A 17,185-nucleotide genomic window follows, 5' to 3' on the forward strand; every position below is an offset into this window, starting at 1 on the left:
AGAAGAAGAAGAAGAAGAAGAAGAAGAAGAAGAAGAAGAAGAAGAAGAAGAAGAAGAAGAAGAAGAAGAAGAAGAAGAAGACGACAATAAACTTAACTTTAACTTTACAAAACTTAAAAATGATTGAAAAGACAATCCTTACGATAGGAGAGATTTTGGCAAATTGTGTATCTGATTGGAGTCTGATATCTAGTACCAAGCAAGAACTTATAAACTAAACCCAGCACACAGGGTAATGGCACTTGCTTCTAAGATCAGCACTTTGGAGGTAAAGGCACAAAGGTGGTAAGTTCTTGAGTAGTTTATGCTATAAAGCATATTGCTCTCTCTCTCAAAAATAAAAATAAAAATGGATAAAGAATTTTCTGAAATACTAAACAGTCACCATATGACCCAGAAATTCCATTCCCATATAGTCAACAAACTGAAAAGTGCAGATTCACAGAGATATCCACAATGCTACAGTAGCAATGTTTGCAACAGTCCCACATGGAAATAATCCCAATGCCAACTAACTTATCAGTCGACACAGTGAGACTGCTCCACCTAGAATGCTAGTCCACCATAAAAAGGAATGAGGTAACTAATCCAAACTGCAACAGGGAAGACCCTCAATACACACACAAGAAGCTACACATGCAACATGATTCTATTCACACAGAATGTGCAGGATAAACATTCTGAGAAGGTAGACTGGAGACAGGCAGCTGGGGAGATGCTCTGGGGAGTAACCGTATGCATCTTCCTTGGGGATGGATGCGAGCGTTCCTTGGGGGATGTGCACATGATCTGCAATTCCAAAGTGGTGGTGCTGACTTGACCTAATGACTATTCAACACCGCAGACCACAAAAATGCACATGAAGAATGATGACCATTCTGACAAACACGTTCTAATTCTTTTAAAGAAACAAATAGATATGTACACACAAGCTCAAAAGCAACAGTCAACAACAGACTGAAAATTTAAATATTCCATCCTACACCAAAGGGGGCTCAAGGTACACAGCTTTCCCTCAGAGTCACAGGAGTTCCTGGAGCTGACCCTTCTTCTCAGCTCTGTCTTACAGAAACACACACGTACACAGAGGTTCTCTCCGCCACGCACTGTGCCAAAGGCGGCGGCGGCGGCATCTACAGGTCTCTAGTCTACTACTGTAAAAAGGCTGTGCTCTGCGGGTGACCCGTGCACAGACTCTAACCATGAGAGCATTTTGAGACCCATGGAAATTGATTTACAAGCACTAATTAAATTGAACCCATCTTCAGTTTAACATCTATAATGAACCAGCCACTGCTCATGACAAACAACCTGCTCGGCATAAGTAATCATGGGGTCGTCTTACGCAGGACATACTGAACACATGGACCTACTTACCATTACAGCCCCATTATCCTGGCCCACAAATATCCGCCTGCTGTCGTGATGGTATGCCATGGCAGAGCAAGGGGCTGTGGAAAAGACCGAGACCACATTGTGAGAAAAGCTAAGCACTGGAAGGCATCTTCCAGTACACTGCTATCAAGAAGAGTTATATGGGTTAGGTTAAAAAATTAGACAAAAATGCTTCTTGAAAAATAAATTATCCATATTAAAAATATAACTGAAGTTCCCCATGACTTAAATTCTAAACTGGAACACTAGATCTTCTCACAGTTACTTTTAGAGTTCTGGTAGAAGTGAGGCAGCATGCAGTCTCATCTGCGTGGAACTCCTACAGTACCATGGATGCTCCTCCAGGAACCAGTGCTTCTGTGCAACCCACCGCCCTGACGCCCTTCCCCAGAAAAGATCAATGATTAAGTGGACTCTAAAAATGAAGGGTACTGGCATTTGAATTCCAATCCTGTGGCATGTGTGAGCAAGCCAGGAAACCCACCACAGGTTAACTTTTTCCCTGTAGAAAAAAAAGAATTACTCCCCTATGCAACAGCACACACCCGTTGTAATGAGCAGAGCTGTGGCTGTATTAGCAGTATTGGCCTCTTTCACAAACACACTCATTACAGCCAACCCATCTCTCTTCCAGGAATCATGGACAACAAAATATGTTTCTCAAACAAGAGAAACTCCAAATTGTCTTCTGAAATTTGGAAGGAACGAGATTTGTAAAATTGAATGTTTGGAGACAGAACTGTCTGGGTTCACTCAGCATAAATCATTTAAACTAACAATGAAAGAAGCACACTGGAAACGCTGCCAGGGGAAAATAAACCAGACATGCGCCGCTTGAATTAAAATAAAGAAAAGATGGGCTGGGTGGTACAAGCTGGTAATTGAGCAGTCGGAAGGCAGAGGGAGGAAGATCACAAATTCAAGGCCAACTTGCCTACATACATTGCAGGTTCCATGCCTGCTGGGCTGCATGCAGAGCATTGTCTCAAAGCCCAAAAGGAAAAGCCAAACCGAAAGAAAAAAAACTTCAAAGGAAGTTACCACTTTTTTTTTTTTTTTNCTCGAACTCAGAAATCCTCCTGCCTCTGCCTCCCGAGTTCTGGGATTAAAGGCGTGTGCCACTTGGAAATAACTTAAAGGTTTCTCTCACTCCAACAGGCTTATGTTCTTTTGTGTGTGTGTGTGTGTGAGTGTGTTATCTATCTATCCATCCATCCATCCATCCATCTATCTATCATCTATCCATTTATCATCTATCTATATCTGGTAGGGCAGCCAGGGGGAGCAGTATATACCTCTCAGTATACATGTCTGCATGTGCCAGAGGCAGCCATTAGGTCTCTTTCCTTGAATGCTACCTTTATGTTTTTAGATAGTGTCTCTCACTGGACCTGTAGCTGACCAATTCAACTGGGCTAACTGGCCAGCAAGCTTCAGGGACCTGCCTGTTTCCACCCTCTTTCCTCTCCTCTGCCCTGTAATGCTGGCATCACAGACAATCAGCATGATGCCCAGCTTGTGGTGCTGGGGATCTGGACTCAGGTCCACTTGTGTGGCAGACACTTTACAGACAGAGCAATCTCTCCAGGCTCTGGGCTCTGGGCTCATACTCTGCCCAAGAAAACAGAACACAAAATTGTACTCAAAGCAATTTTAGACTATCCCAGGACTACTTTAGTTGCATTCAAGAGCTCTGTAGGTGAAGGGAGATACTGACATTATACAAAATTCACCAGACTTACATAACTTTGAATCGGCTTTAAGTCTGCATACATTTATATTTATGTTTGAGAGTAGTATATATTACCATGCTTCAGAATTATAGCCTCTCCCAGGCACAGTGGCACCCAGGAAGCACAGGCAGGAGAATTTCTTAAGAGTTTGAGGCCAGGTACATGTATTGTTAGGCTCTCTAAATTAAAAGATAATTATAACCACAAAGATACATTGTTATACACACACAAACACACACACACCATCTCACACCTAAAACAGCAGTTGCTATGATGATTTAAGACTCACTGTTACCAGTTTTTTGTTCTACAGCTGATGATAAATTTTGATGTTGGCTTTAAAGATCAGTTCTTCTTATGCCTAACACTATCATAAACCCCTCATTTTTGCAAAAGTGTCACTGGCGCTAGAGATTTGCTACATCTGCTGCTGCTGTTGCTGGCTTGTATGAACAATGCAGGGCACCAATGGAAAGCAGAAGACAACTTTCAGGAGTTTTCCCTTTCCCCTGAGGGCTCCAGAGACCTAACACAGGCGGCCAGGCTCACAGGAGATGTAGCTGTCCACCCAGTCATCTCATAGACCTAGAGTTTTTGAATTAAAAAGTTTCCCGAGTTGGTTTAATACCATAGCCTGCTTATTTATTTATTTATCCTGGATAAGAGGTTTCTAGTGGGGTAAGCAATATACAGCTTAGAAACAAGGGTGGGTGGGTCGACTACTCACACAGCTTTACAAGGGGGAGAAACACAAGACCATCTTTCAAATTAATGGAAATATATACACAAAAGGCACCTATGAGTCTGAGATCATATATGTAAAACTCAGAGCAGACTGCCAAATGCACCCACTGAGTTCTATCCATGGTCTGTGGTGCTGGAGCCCAGGAGGGCCTTCACTGTTCAGCATTGCTTTTGAACTATAGTGTAGAGCTGGGTGAATGCCTGCCATAGACTGTCTGGTCCATGAAATCTCAGCTTTGCCATCCAGTCCTGCACATAAGACATTTGTGGATTCACCTCATTCTTTCAGTAGGCAGCATGGTTCTACAGTCATAAGCATAGGTGGATCAGAATTACAGCCATAAGCAATTGACTTAAATCTCTTCAGGCTCAATTTCCTTATCCATAAAATGGCTGTTGTAATGACATCATCAAATTATGTTTGCCAAGGAAAAAAGGCTGGGTGCATAAAGTAAAACAGAAACTGAGTCATCACCTTTCCCCAGCCACAGCAGATTCTGAAAGTGACTCTTGCTGAGGAAAATTAGGTTACAGAGCAAGACCGGCCACACAGGGCAATAGGTAGCGTTACCTTGCTCACAGGAAAATTGATCTTGGTAGATGGCCACTAAACATCTCAAATCCAGTAATCTGCAGATAGTCTGTAGAAATGACATTTTCCCTTGTATTTTGAACTTATTTATGCAAGAAATGTCATTTGAAAATAGCAGTTACTTTCCATAATCATTTGCTATATTTCTCACCATCGTGTTACTACTGCTGCGTAGGCAATAAAGAGTGACTGAGCTGTGCTCGGGAGGAAGCTCGTGACTGTGACCCCGGCAACGGGGAGAAAAAACAGAAGGACTGCTGTAAGTTCAAGGCCAGGCTAGGCTACAGAGTGTCACCTTGTCTCAAATAACAACAGCAACATTAAAATGCAGCAGCAACGGCAGCTGGAACCAAGCTGACCACGTAGAGAAGAACACTGGGCATGCTGGTGTCAGCCAGCTATGGCGGAGCCCAGGGACTACTCTTGCCAGCCCTTCCTTCTCTAACTGGGAACCACCTCAGGAAAACCAGTGAAGCCCAGTAAAGGATGGATGGGGACAGGGAGAACCACAATCACATGCTCAAGACCTAACAGCCATGCTTGGGTGTTGGTACCCGAAGGGGAAAAAACCATCAATCAGCACAGGGGCCAACAAGAGGGCTCAGTGGTTAAAGGCATCTGCTGTCACATGGTAGAAGGAGGACAGATTCCCACATGTCCTCTTGACCTCCACACAAAATAAATAGATGGAATTTATTACTTTTAATTCACAATAAAGTTGCAGAAAAGTGGAGGAGACAGGGCTAGACTTCCCAACTCTGTAAGAATAGCTGGAGGGTTGGTGGGAGGGATACAACTTAAAGAGAGTAACAGCCAATGCTGGGCATAAGCATCTCAGTCTATGGCTCCAGGGAGCAGAGCCCCAGTGTTCAGTTCCCAAGAGGTTGTTGTGACCAACATATGAACTATGGAGGAAAGCAGGGGTCAGGGGGTGGGGGTCGGGAGGTGTTCCGCCATGGTGACAAAGCCCTGCAGGCATAGGGATGAGTTCCCAGACTGTTGCTTCCTTCCAGCTATAGATCTGTGGCTGGGCACTGGGAAGTAAGAATCTGTCCATCCACCAGAAGCCTACTGTGTGGCTGTTGTAGTTATGGAGGCCCCGAGGATATCACCTCTTGTTGCCCTGTTGCTTAAACAGACTCCGTAAGCACTTTAAGACATTGGATGCGTCATATTTCAAGGGAAGAATTTGGTGTAAGAAACGAAGGTTACAAAACCACAAGACATGCAGACACAGGCGATGAGAAGGGTCTACTATCTGGTGCACTGTGAGCAGCCCTTTAGAGAGTCTTCCGGTGTGCTCCTTATTCCACTGCAAACTTACCTGTAAGCAGGATGCCATTCTCACTGAGTGGTATTATAAACATAACGAAGCTGACCAGCTATCCATAGCTCTTGGAAGCTCTAACACTGATAAACCACTGACTTTTGGCAGAGATGATTAGAGAGTCCAGCACTGCACACACAACGAATACATGAGAGATGCTGAGAGGCGAGGTCCTTGGAAGGGTGACTCCCACCGTTGACGCTGTGCTGAGTGACTGGCCATCCGTACTGACACAAATTTTACAGTTTTGGAATGCTTAGAAAAGCTGTGACCAGTGTTTCCAGGACTAGGGCAACTGTCACAAGCCCTCTTACAGAGGAACTTCACAATGACCTTCAGTAACAAACCAAGCTCAAAACAAACCCTCTTCTGTTCCTAGCGGGGTCATCTGATAGTGGAAGCCCTTAATTCAAGGAAATCCCTCAGTAAGGAACAGTGCCCCGAGCAGCCCCACAGCTGTGGCTGCTCACTCTCTCGGTAGTTATAGAAAGGCCTGTGGACTCCATACTCCTGTGTGACTAGCCTGCTGCCTGTTCCCCAGCCCACCCTCACCCCCGCCTCCTGCCTGGCATCATGAAGAAGTGAGACCCAAGACTTAACACTTTCCAGCTCAAGAATCTCCCCAGGAGCTGGGCATGTAGCTACCAGTTTCTGTGGCTTTTGGGGACAGGATTCACCTCCCAATTGGCCTTAGGTGGCATCCTGGCATTTTCCTCATGGCTTTGACTCTGAGAAAAGCTGAAGAAAACCAGCAGGACAGAAATACAGCAATGTAACGGTGAGTGGGCTGGCATAAGGATGTATGAGGACTTCTAAGTCAGGGCAGGGTCTCATGGAGCCCAGGCTGGCCTTGAACCTTGCTATGTAGCCCGTTTTATGCTGTGCAGGGTATTGAATTCTGAGCTTCGAGCAGGCTAAGCAAGAACTCTACCATCTGAGCTACATGCCTGGGCTCCGAGAAGACGCTCCATTTACACAGAGCTGCTCCTTGGTCCTCATCTTTGTACGACATGTGGGGACAGTGAAAAGAGCTGGTCACAATCACAGGTCATACCACACTGTGCAGAACAACCCGGACTTTTACAATGCTGGTTCAGATGCTAACCACTGAGTAAAAAGTCACCGCTGGGGGCCAAAGGGAAGGCTCGGCATTTAGAGGACTATGCTGAGAAACCTGAGTTTGGTCTACAGTACCCACATGGTGGATGGATGTAAAGGAACCGATTCAAGCTTCCCTCCAACCACCACATGTCTGCCAAGGCATGAGCACTTACACACACCAAGAAACTGCAAAACTATTTTCATAAAGTCACTACTGAGTTTAAACTGGACAAACTAGGACAAAGGAAAATGGTCCTTTTCCTTTTTTGTTTTAGTCCTTTTTCAGTTAGGCTGGTAGACCAACTGCCTCTGCAAAGGGAGTTTCCTGTGGTTTACTATAGCCTGTCAGAGGTCTTGGGCAACAAAGGCACTCACTCTGAAATCCAGTGGCAATTTTGAGCCAGGTCTTTTAAAATTGCAATCATCCAAGGTATCAGAAACAAGGTCTTAAGTGGAAAAGCCCACAACTTACAGGCCATTGTGTGGTAGATGCTGGGCCAGTACTGGCCGCTGTCTCTTTTCAGCCATACTCGGATGGTTCTGTGGAGACAGAAAGAGAGATGCTTGGTCATTTTGTCTTTACTTAAACTCTTCTGAACAGCATGCAACAGTGCACTGGACAGAACTGATCAGCATCTAATACTGTAACTCAGCACACACAATGGGTGAGAGCTAACGCCTGTGCCCAGTACTCGCAGACACGTGCGGCATCTTTAAACGTCTCCATCAGTGGCCTGACTCCCCACACACATCAACTTTTACCTCATTACCTCACACACGCAGCATTCGAGCCTCTACAGAGCCAGTGAGAAACACGGCAACCTCAGCAGAGAGTTTGTCATGATGTTTTTGGAAAGGTTTGTTCTCCAAGTCATAAGAATGGTCACCTCTGTGAATTCCTCAGCATACAACTGGGTTGTCTTTGTTTGTATTTCAGGACGATACTGTTTTTAATTTAAAAATTCAATATCCTCTAATTGATCTTACAAAGTTATTCAAAGAGAATTATACACATATACAGACAAAAGTTAGTATATTACATACTATATATAATTATATATTACACACAGTATGACTATTTTAAGTCAAGATGTCAAAGAATTTTAATAACATCAAAATGTTCATTGCATAATGACATACAAAGGAAACTGAAAACTCTCAACTACTTTTCCGGGTAAAACAAACTCTGTCAACATAGTCATCTGTTGGTCTCACCAGGAAACGCCGGGGAAAGCATCAGGGACACAAAGAAGAAAAGCTAGGTAAAGGAACACACGCTGACAACCCTGCAGTGGAATGCTAGAACATGAGAATGATCACCATGACTTAGAAGCCAGCCTAGGACTCATAGTAAAACCCTATCTCACAGAAGCAAAAACAGAAAAAAAAAAAAAAAGGGACTTTGCTTATGCAGTGGTGGTGGTGGGGAAGGAGCAGGGGTGTAAGCCCCACAGCCAGTGAGGGGCTTGGCTTATCCACAATTCCCAGCCTCCTACCCTGGAGGAAACTGTCCTGCACTGTGTCTGGCTTCTCTTTCATCAGAACACACACAGCTATGAGGAAATCCTGTGTGTGTGAGCAGAGTGACAAAGGAGAACAGAGCCAAGGGGAGCATGTACATGCACTGCAGAGGCAAGCACCAGGGCCAGGCTGGCCCTGCCTGCCTCACAGGACCTCCAAGCCAGGCTCTTCTTCCCCAGTGCCCTCTGGGTCCTGCACTCTAGCAGTGTCTGCTTTGCCCGCAGGCTTCTCATCACCCACTGTCATTCTCAGACACTCATGTGTCTATTCCTTATAACAGGCTGGCAAGGTGACTCACTGGATAAAGGTGCTTGCCACCAGGGATGAAGTCCTGAGCTCAATCCTTGGTACCCAGTAGGAGAAAACTGTCTTTATGGGTTCTCCCCTGGCCTCCATCCCTGTGCCACACCCACACATACATACACAGAAACATAGAGATGAATAAATAAAAATATATTTCTAATAGCAATGGAATAGTTAGCAAGTGTTAACTTTATCCCAATCTCCATCTTTTACCTAGTTGTTTCTTTCTGAAGTTCTAGATAAGTAGAACTGTTCTGTAGAGACAAAACTCAGGAATGGCTGAAGGAGTCTGTGGAAGGGAGGCCGACTGTAGAGAAGTAAGGGAGTTGCCGTCAAAAAAAAAAATGATGACGCTCCGGGGTTGGTCACTAGAGCTGTGTCTACACAGTAGAGCATGTCCTCCTGCTCTCAAGATCTGCAGAGACTACTGTGTGTGATTGAAGGGATTCAAGCTAGACAGTGATCTTCACTTCCTAGATGACATGATGACGCAGCACATAACCCTATTTTATTTCATGTATGTCTTAAGGCCGACGGAATCTGTCCAGGTTGCTAGGTCCAGCCTCCACTTTCAGCATACAGGGAGGACAGAAGGACAGAAGAACTTGCTAAACACCACAACAGAGGCACTTCAGCAAAAGCAAGACCTTGAGCAAGGCTACACACAAAAGGCCCAATTCCTTCTACAATAATTGGAAAGGGAAAAGAACCAAGATGGAGGGGCAGGCTTAAGAAATACATCAAATATATAATGTGGGAGTCTTACTTAAATTCTGATTAAAAATATACCATAAAGCAATCAGAAACAAGAACAGTGATATTTGTTGATATTAAAAATAATTAATAAATAATTTTATCTTTCTTTAAGTACAACAGTTGTAATTATGTCACTGTTCAGGTTTTGGTTGTTTTGTTTTGTTTTACTTTGACATAGTGTTGTTACTACTATGTTACTCAGGTTGGCTCACGTAGGATCCTCCTGCCTCAGCCTCTGGAGTATGGGATTATAGGTATGTACACAATGCCTGGCTAACTGTTTTGTCAAGAAACAAAGAATAATTGTTGTCGTTTCTCTGCTGTCTTCAGCTTGGCCACCACGGACAGAGCCTGCCACACCCAAGTCTCCCTTCATGCTGCCTTTTGGTCTCTTTCCCAGCCGCCAGCACCTCTAGTTTACCCAGTGCCAACTACACCTCCCAAGGAGCCACACGTAGCCCACTACTACTGTGCTCAACATCCAGTTCTGGTGATCTCAAACCCAGGATCCAAGTGACAAACTTAGTTCCTGTAACTTCCCAGCTTAGGCCCTGAAACTACGGAGTTGCCATATGGTCCCCTCAGGTTACGCCCCAAGCCCTTTCCCTCACCACTCTCCCATGACCTCTCCTCTACAGATTGGTCCTTCCAGGTAGATGGTAGGGTGGATACTATGTCAACACAAATCTTTCTCTTAAAACTCAATGGAGCATCCAAGGACTACTCCAAGACCTGGTTCACCGCAGGGGCCTTACCTGTGATGACTAGACTCCATGCTGCTTAAGTCAGACATGTCATGGCTGCACATCAGCACATTAGATGAAGCCAAAGCAGTGTAATAAATAAAAGGCTGACTCCAAGGTGAGTATTAAGCCCACCAACGATCCTCACTCCTGCCTAACTAACTCCAAGGTACAAAGACCACACTTGAAGATCACAGGATGTTCCACGGAGCTCTGCTGTAAGTTCACTGGCTTTATTTGTAACAAGACCACCACAGCGTTAAATCTGGCAGCTAACCACGCCAACTTCTAAGCTAAGGAAGGAGGTGGTGTAGGTAATTAACTAAAACTCTGTTGCCATGAAGGCCATGGATTTAGTAGAATACACTTTATACCCTTTGTGCTCAGAAAGGGCAACATTCAGACATCAGGAAACCCAGTGGCGAGGAAATAAACTTAAAAGCCCATCTCTTCAGCACATCACTGGACCCCAATAACCAAAATCCACACACCTTCAGAATGATATTTAACCTAGCTCAAGGTCAAACTCAGATCCCACTGAGCTAGACTCCAGCATTTGGAAGACAGAATCATTTTTCTTTGTACAACAAACAACATACAACTTGGTTGGCACAAATTTGACCCTGGCTTGGACCCAACCAGCAAGCTAGGAAACAGAAACTTTTACCTTGAAAGCCATCTATCATATAAGGGCAGAAAAGGGCAACCTTGCTGGGAATCAGGCTCCAGGCAAGTACTAGACTCCAGTTTTATGATCTTTACCCAGAGTTCTCTTGTGCAAACCACACCTTTCATTTCCCGTGCTGCTGCTAAGATCTTCCAAGTGTACGGCTCAATCAAACTAACATACCCTGCAATCCTCAAGAATCTACATGCTCAACTAAGTTTCCCAATGTTAAAAGTTACCTTGGAATTGGTTTCATACTATGATCAGTGTTTCTCCTTAGCTTAATGGGACTATAAACAACAACAAACAACAACAAAATAAACAGGCTTCAATTGTATAAGTTATTAAAAACTTAAGAAATCCTAGGCAAAAAACAAAAACAAAAAAAAAAAAAAACCCTGACCACTCAGCAAATCAGAAGCAAAGCCTGCTTGAAAACAACACTAACAGTGTGATATTTTACTAAATGTGAATTATTCAAATTCTTACAACTACATAGTAAGCAAGCTACACTAAGTACTGAGATCTGGTGGGTCTGTGGCCCGTAAGCCCAGTGCTTTCTGGAAGACCTGTACTGAAACTGTTTCCTAAACCAACAGAGTATTTCTTTACTACCTGACAACTCTCTACTCCCACTCCTAAGTCAGGTCCTGTTTTCCTCAACACCTTTTCTATTCATTTAGTGGCTGAATCGTCTCTGATACTCCATGTCCCTCCCTATCAGCCTAAAAAGGAAACTTTCTAAAAGAAATGCTTTAGAATCATTAGGGTTTTTTCCAATGTCCATTTTCAAACAATAGTTTGTTTTTCCAAAGATACTTGAGATGGAAGTTTATCTTTCTTTTTTTTTTTATTTATTAGATATTTTCTTTATTTACATTTCAAATGTTATCCATATGGGATTTTTGGAGGGGAAACTAGGAAAGGGGAAGTGTATCTTTCTAAGCCTATATAAACAGCTTGCAGGTTTACACATAGCCCTGTCCCTGTGGAGGACTCCACCACCAATCGAGGGCACAGAGCTGCGATCCCTTCCATGGCCGCTCGTTCGCTCGCTTGCTCGAAACTGCACAGGTTGCTGTATTGTAAATCTCCCACACGAAGTGTCCGTGTCCTCCAGGGCTGTGGAGAACAAAACTGAAACATCCCAAACAGTAGTGACCGTCCATTGAGGGCTCTGAGACTGTGTCAGCATTAGAAATAAGAACGTCTTGGCAAGGGTTTGGCTGCACATACCTTTGCCCGATCATAAAAGGTGGGAAAAAAATAATGGCAGGATCAACAATCTGGATCACTGGGTCGAGGAACTGCCTCTGAGCCAGATGGCCTGAGCTAGGTCCTCAGAACACACAGCAGTAGAAGAGAACCAAGCGGTACAAACAAGTGTTTACCATTTTTCAAAGATGACCAACTTTATTAGATTTAGGGATTTCAGGCCTGATAACTAGTTCTTTTTTTTCTTTAAAGATTCATTTATATATTTTATGTATGTGAGCACACTGTAGCAGTACAGATGGTTGTGAGCCTTCATGTGGTTGTTGGGAATTGAATTTAGGACTCCTGCTCGCTCTGGTCAGCCCTGCTCGCTCAGGGCCAAACATTTATTTTTTATATATATATATATATATATATATATATATATATATATATATATATATATTACACTGTAGCTGTCTTCAGACACACCAAAGAGGGCATCAGATTTCATTATGAGTGGTTGTGAGCCACCATGTGGTTGCTGGGATTTGAACTCTGGACCTTTGGAAGAACAGTCAGTGCTCTTACCTGCTGAGGCATCTCCCCAGCCCCTGATAACTAGTTCTAAAGAAATAATTAAATAGGGAAAAAACAGAACCAAGAATGGGGGAAAAAAAGGTAAATAATGAAATGTGTTGGCAAATGGCATAGTAACTTAATAGCTTAGTCACTAAAAATAATTATGAAGACTAGGAGGTATGGGAAAATGTGCATAAAATGTGGTTTTCTTTTTTAATACTTTTATTTGAAGTAAGAGTGTGTGTGTGTGTGTGTGTGTGTGTTTATGTACATATCACATAGGTGGAGGTCAGAAGACAACTTATGGGAATCAGGTCTCTTCTTCTACCATGTGGATTCTGGAGACCCAAAGTAGTTCCTCAGGCTTGGTGCCAAGTGCCTTTATCTACTGACCCATATTTTAGACCAAAAATCCTCAGTTTTCCTTTAAAAAGCTGAGTTAAAGTTATATCACTAAGCTGTATAAACACACTCTCCGGCTCTGCAGTTACCAAGCTGACTAATCAGGGATAGACGGTGAGGGGAGGGGACGCTTGTGGAGCAACACTGACTCTAGATCCTTGTTAGGATGTGAGGCCAGCAACACAGAGCCCATGGGGACCTTCTGGCAAACCCACAAGTACACACTTTGGAATGAGCACCAGGATTGGATTTTACTTTGTGTTCAAGTGTAGTTATCTAAAATAGCAAACACAAAAATACTCCATGCCTTAAGAATGTGTCTGACAACATCACCCACCATTAAGAGCAAACAAGGCTGAGGAGTACAAACTGAGTGAAGGATTAAGCTGTTTGCAGCCTCAGGCACAAGAATCAGGCAACTTCAAGTAAATGACGGACACTTTCCCTTCTTAACAAGACTACTCTAGAGATATCTATGTGTCGGACTTAGAACTCAGTGGTCTACTGGCCATCAAAGAGAACTTGTTCTTAGGACAGGCTTGGGAGTCGGGGACATCCTTGAGTCTATGAGGGGTCACATTTCCGGAGGGCCACTACAGATCAGGAAAGGGACTCTGGCTTCCACAAGGAGACATGAAATGGAAGGAACCCCTAGAGGTTTGTGAATAGACTGGGCCCAGATAAGATCAATCCCAAAGGAGCAGAACACTGTGCTCGCAGAGAAAACCTAAGAAACCAGATGCAAGAAGGCTGGGCAGGAGGGTCCCCCAAAAGGCTGAAAGATGTAAGACAATAAGCTTCGACCCTCTAAGATTGTCTCTGCTGAGCTCCTGTAAGCTCAAAGCACTGAACTACATAGATATAGACTTCTTGCTTTCTAGACCTACACAGGTATTCCTGAAAAGTTCATGATCTGCAAAAAGCAAGCTACTCTGTGGCAAAGATGGTGGACATCTTTATCTCCAGTTTATGCTTCAGGGAACAGAAATAAGCAGAAAGCCATCTTTAAAAATACAAGCCAATATGGCAGCTGCAACACACTGTCTGACTCTACCCAGCTGCCTTGTCCAATTTTATCCAGCTCTTACTAAAAGATGATAAAAACCTTACATGGTAAACCTTTTTGTACAAAATCGTTCATAAAAGATACAACTCAATTTTTAAAAAGCAGCTTTGTATAGTTTTTAAAAAGTAAACAAGCCTTTCCAGAAATTTCCATATATTTCCTGCTAAAGCATTAACTCCTAAGCAAAGGAGGATGAAGCATCGCCAAAGACCAGCAAAGTATGGCGACTGCCATGAGAATCAGTGTTGGTGGCAGGTGACGGGGGTTGGTGCTGATAACACGCAACAAGGGCTGCAGCTGATGGCAGCCATCGATTAGAGAGAAGAAAAGGAAGAAAATTCAAACGTGCACACATACACAGAGAAAGGATGAGACAAGGACAAGCTACAGTAACTTCACACATACAAATACATACATACACATAGACAGACAGACAGGCAGGCACATACATATTCACACACTGGATGGCTGGAGCAAAGCTCCAACAAGCAGGCTCCAAGCCTTTCACATATACATATATACACATATACACAGACACAGACACACACACACACACACATTACTTGGTGGGTAGACAGAACGAAGTTCCAACAAGCAGGCTCTAAGCGTTTCATGTATATTCATACATACATACCTACACATACATGTGAGTGCGAGAGGGCACGTGCATACACACACACACAGAGTTGGTGGATGGAGCAAGCTCGAACACACACAAACATGATGTAAAACAAGCTTTACATACATATACATACAGATTTGATGGATGGAACAGTTTTAACACATTCTCCCACAAACCTCACACACACACACATACATACACATAGTTGATGGATGGAAGAAACAAATTCCAGTGCGATCACACTAGTTTTCTTCTGGCGAATGACTGTGAAAAAGCAGTATCTTCCCCAATGCCTTTATAAGAAATAACATTAGGTGGTGCAGGTAAAGAAGACAAATGATTCCTAAGAACCCACAACTAAGCAACTTGTTCTAGATTAACAAAGTGTAAGCAAGCAAGGGAGGTTTCTCAGCCGATTTCTCTTACTGCAGACAGCAATTTGTAGTTACAAAGGATTAATTATTTTATTATTTGTCTTTAAAAGTAATCTTATAAGAATCTTAAAAGAATAACAAGTCTAAACTTGTATATAAAAATCAGTCATGCCTACTTTAAATCCTCAGAATGTGTATCTACTGTTCAGCATTATATAGTATCAGGAAGCTGAGGGCAAAAATAGATATAAGGAATCAATCATCACCTGTCCAGCCTCAGTGAGGAGTCCGGTCAGCCAGTGCTGCCGCTGTTCTTGTTCCCTCATCACAGTCCCTAGGTTAACTACTAAGAGTGTGCCTTTCTGAACTTCAAACTGTTCCAAGATTTTCTACATCAAAGCCAGTAGCAAAAACATCTTAATCTGGCCTCACTTCCAACTTTATTTTTCCAAATGTTTTCTAAGGGTGGTGGTCATTACTGACAATCTAAGTTCTTACCTACGATGGTGGCTGAATCATTAATCTGCTCCAGCAGCAATGCCTGAAAGAGATCAGGCACTATTATTCAGAGTACCAGTGATACTGCCCAGTGAGGGGTTGGAAGCCCCTTAGAGTTTACAGACAATTCTTAGATTAAGAGGGATGTGAGGGCAGCAAGCAGGGCAGAACTCCATACCAGCATGAAGTCCTCAGGACTTGTGGTCCTCACCGTTCCACCCATCATGGCTGTGCTAACTGGTGGGCTGCATTCCATGAGTTTTAAAGACATTTGTCATTCCTCCTGCATGACCCTCAGCAAAGCATTAAATAGTGTGTGTGTTTGGGGGTGGGGGAGGGCCCCCTTTAAAAGAGATTCTGAGCACAGAAAGATCTATGTTGAACTAGACGTGAGCTCCAAACCTCAAAGAAAATCTGATTTTTGTGATAAAATGGAATGGTGATTCTAATAAAACCTCTCACTACCTCAAGGTGTAGACTGAGCTGGACCTTGCATAAAATATGATATCAAGAGTCTGTGGAGGGTAACTGTGTGTGACGTGTGCTCCAACTCTTTACCCCTTCCTTCTCCATGCCCTTTCCTATCTGATTGTACAGCCTTCCCATGGGGGCTGAACCTCTCTTTCTGACTCCTCTTGGAAGGCTACCTGGTGTCTATAACAGCCAACAGGGTGTCTGAAGTGATGGTGGGGCTCTTCTGAGAAAGGCCTTTCCTGCCCAGGAGGAGCTATGAAACGTAACAGGAAATGTGTGCTGGGGGTGGGGGTTGGTATCCTGCAGAATTGCCCTTGACAAGTCTGGAACAAGCTACTTCTCCAGTGGCTGAGGCACAGGCTGGTCACAAGCATGAGTGAGCCTAACTGAGTCAGAGAAACGAGGACACTGGCCTACAGCTCATGACAGTGAAACACCTGCTGCTCTAAGCCGCTGTTTTGAGGGGGTCTGGACATACCAAAGGCTAACTAATACAGATGGCTTATGTGTGTTTTGTTACTTTCCTGTGAACAGCAGACTCAACACCACAGCCTGGGTCAGAGCTAAGCATTCATACCATGGAGATCAACTATGATGTACAGAAAGGAGATCAACTATGATGTACAGAAAGGAGATCAACTATGATGTACAGAAAGGAGATCAATTACGATCTACAGAAAGGCACACTGGAGGATCAGAGAGGAGGGCTCACTTTTCTTTCCTCCAGTCTTCTCAGATGCTGTCAAAGACTTAATCCAACCAAGGTTAAAATACACATTAGGGAATCACGAAGCCCATGAACTCTCCTCCTTGTAAACCACCCTGGAGTAAGAACAAAGGCTGACACAAAGCACAGTTCTCTTCTTCAAGGCACCGGCTCTCAGGAAGCCTCTAGGAGAATCAGTATGATTCTTAATTTAGCAGTGCCCGTAAGGATATACATTTGGATGTGTTACATATTTTCCAGAACACAGGATACCTGAATGATAACCCTGAAGAGCACGTGCCCATATGTCATCTCCAATGGCACTTAAATATTTCTGAAGAAGCCGAAGTCAAGCACACCCCACCTCCAATTTCACCAATTTTCT

At 43.7% G+C, this 17,185-nt stretch overlaps 1 protein-coding gene across 1 annotated transcript in view; it reads right to left on the bottom strand.

Annotated features, from left to right (window-relative positions):
• Wdfy1 (WD repeat and FYVE domain containing 1) overlaps window positions 1-17,185 on the bottom strand; it is a 49,548-nt gene that overhangs the window by 21,448 nt on the left and 10,915 nt on the right. Inside the window, exons 2-3 of the mRNA XM_021169465.1 lie at window positions 7,365-7,432; window positions 1,378-1,451 (exon numbers count right to left, since the gene is read on the bottom strand). Coding sequence (XP_021025124.1) covers window positions 1,378-1,451; window positions 7,365-7,432 — 142 coding nt within the window. The remainder of the gene's footprint in view (window positions 1-1,377; window positions 1,452-7,364; window positions 7,433-17,185) is intronic.

Source organism: Mus caroli, chromosome 1 (genome assembly GCF_900094665.2).
Source record: "Mus caroli chromosome 1, CAROLI_EIJ_v1.1, whole genome shotgun sequence".
NCBI classification, from domain to species: Eukaryota; Metazoa; Chordata; class Mammalia; order Rodentia; family Muridae; genus Mus; species Mus caroli.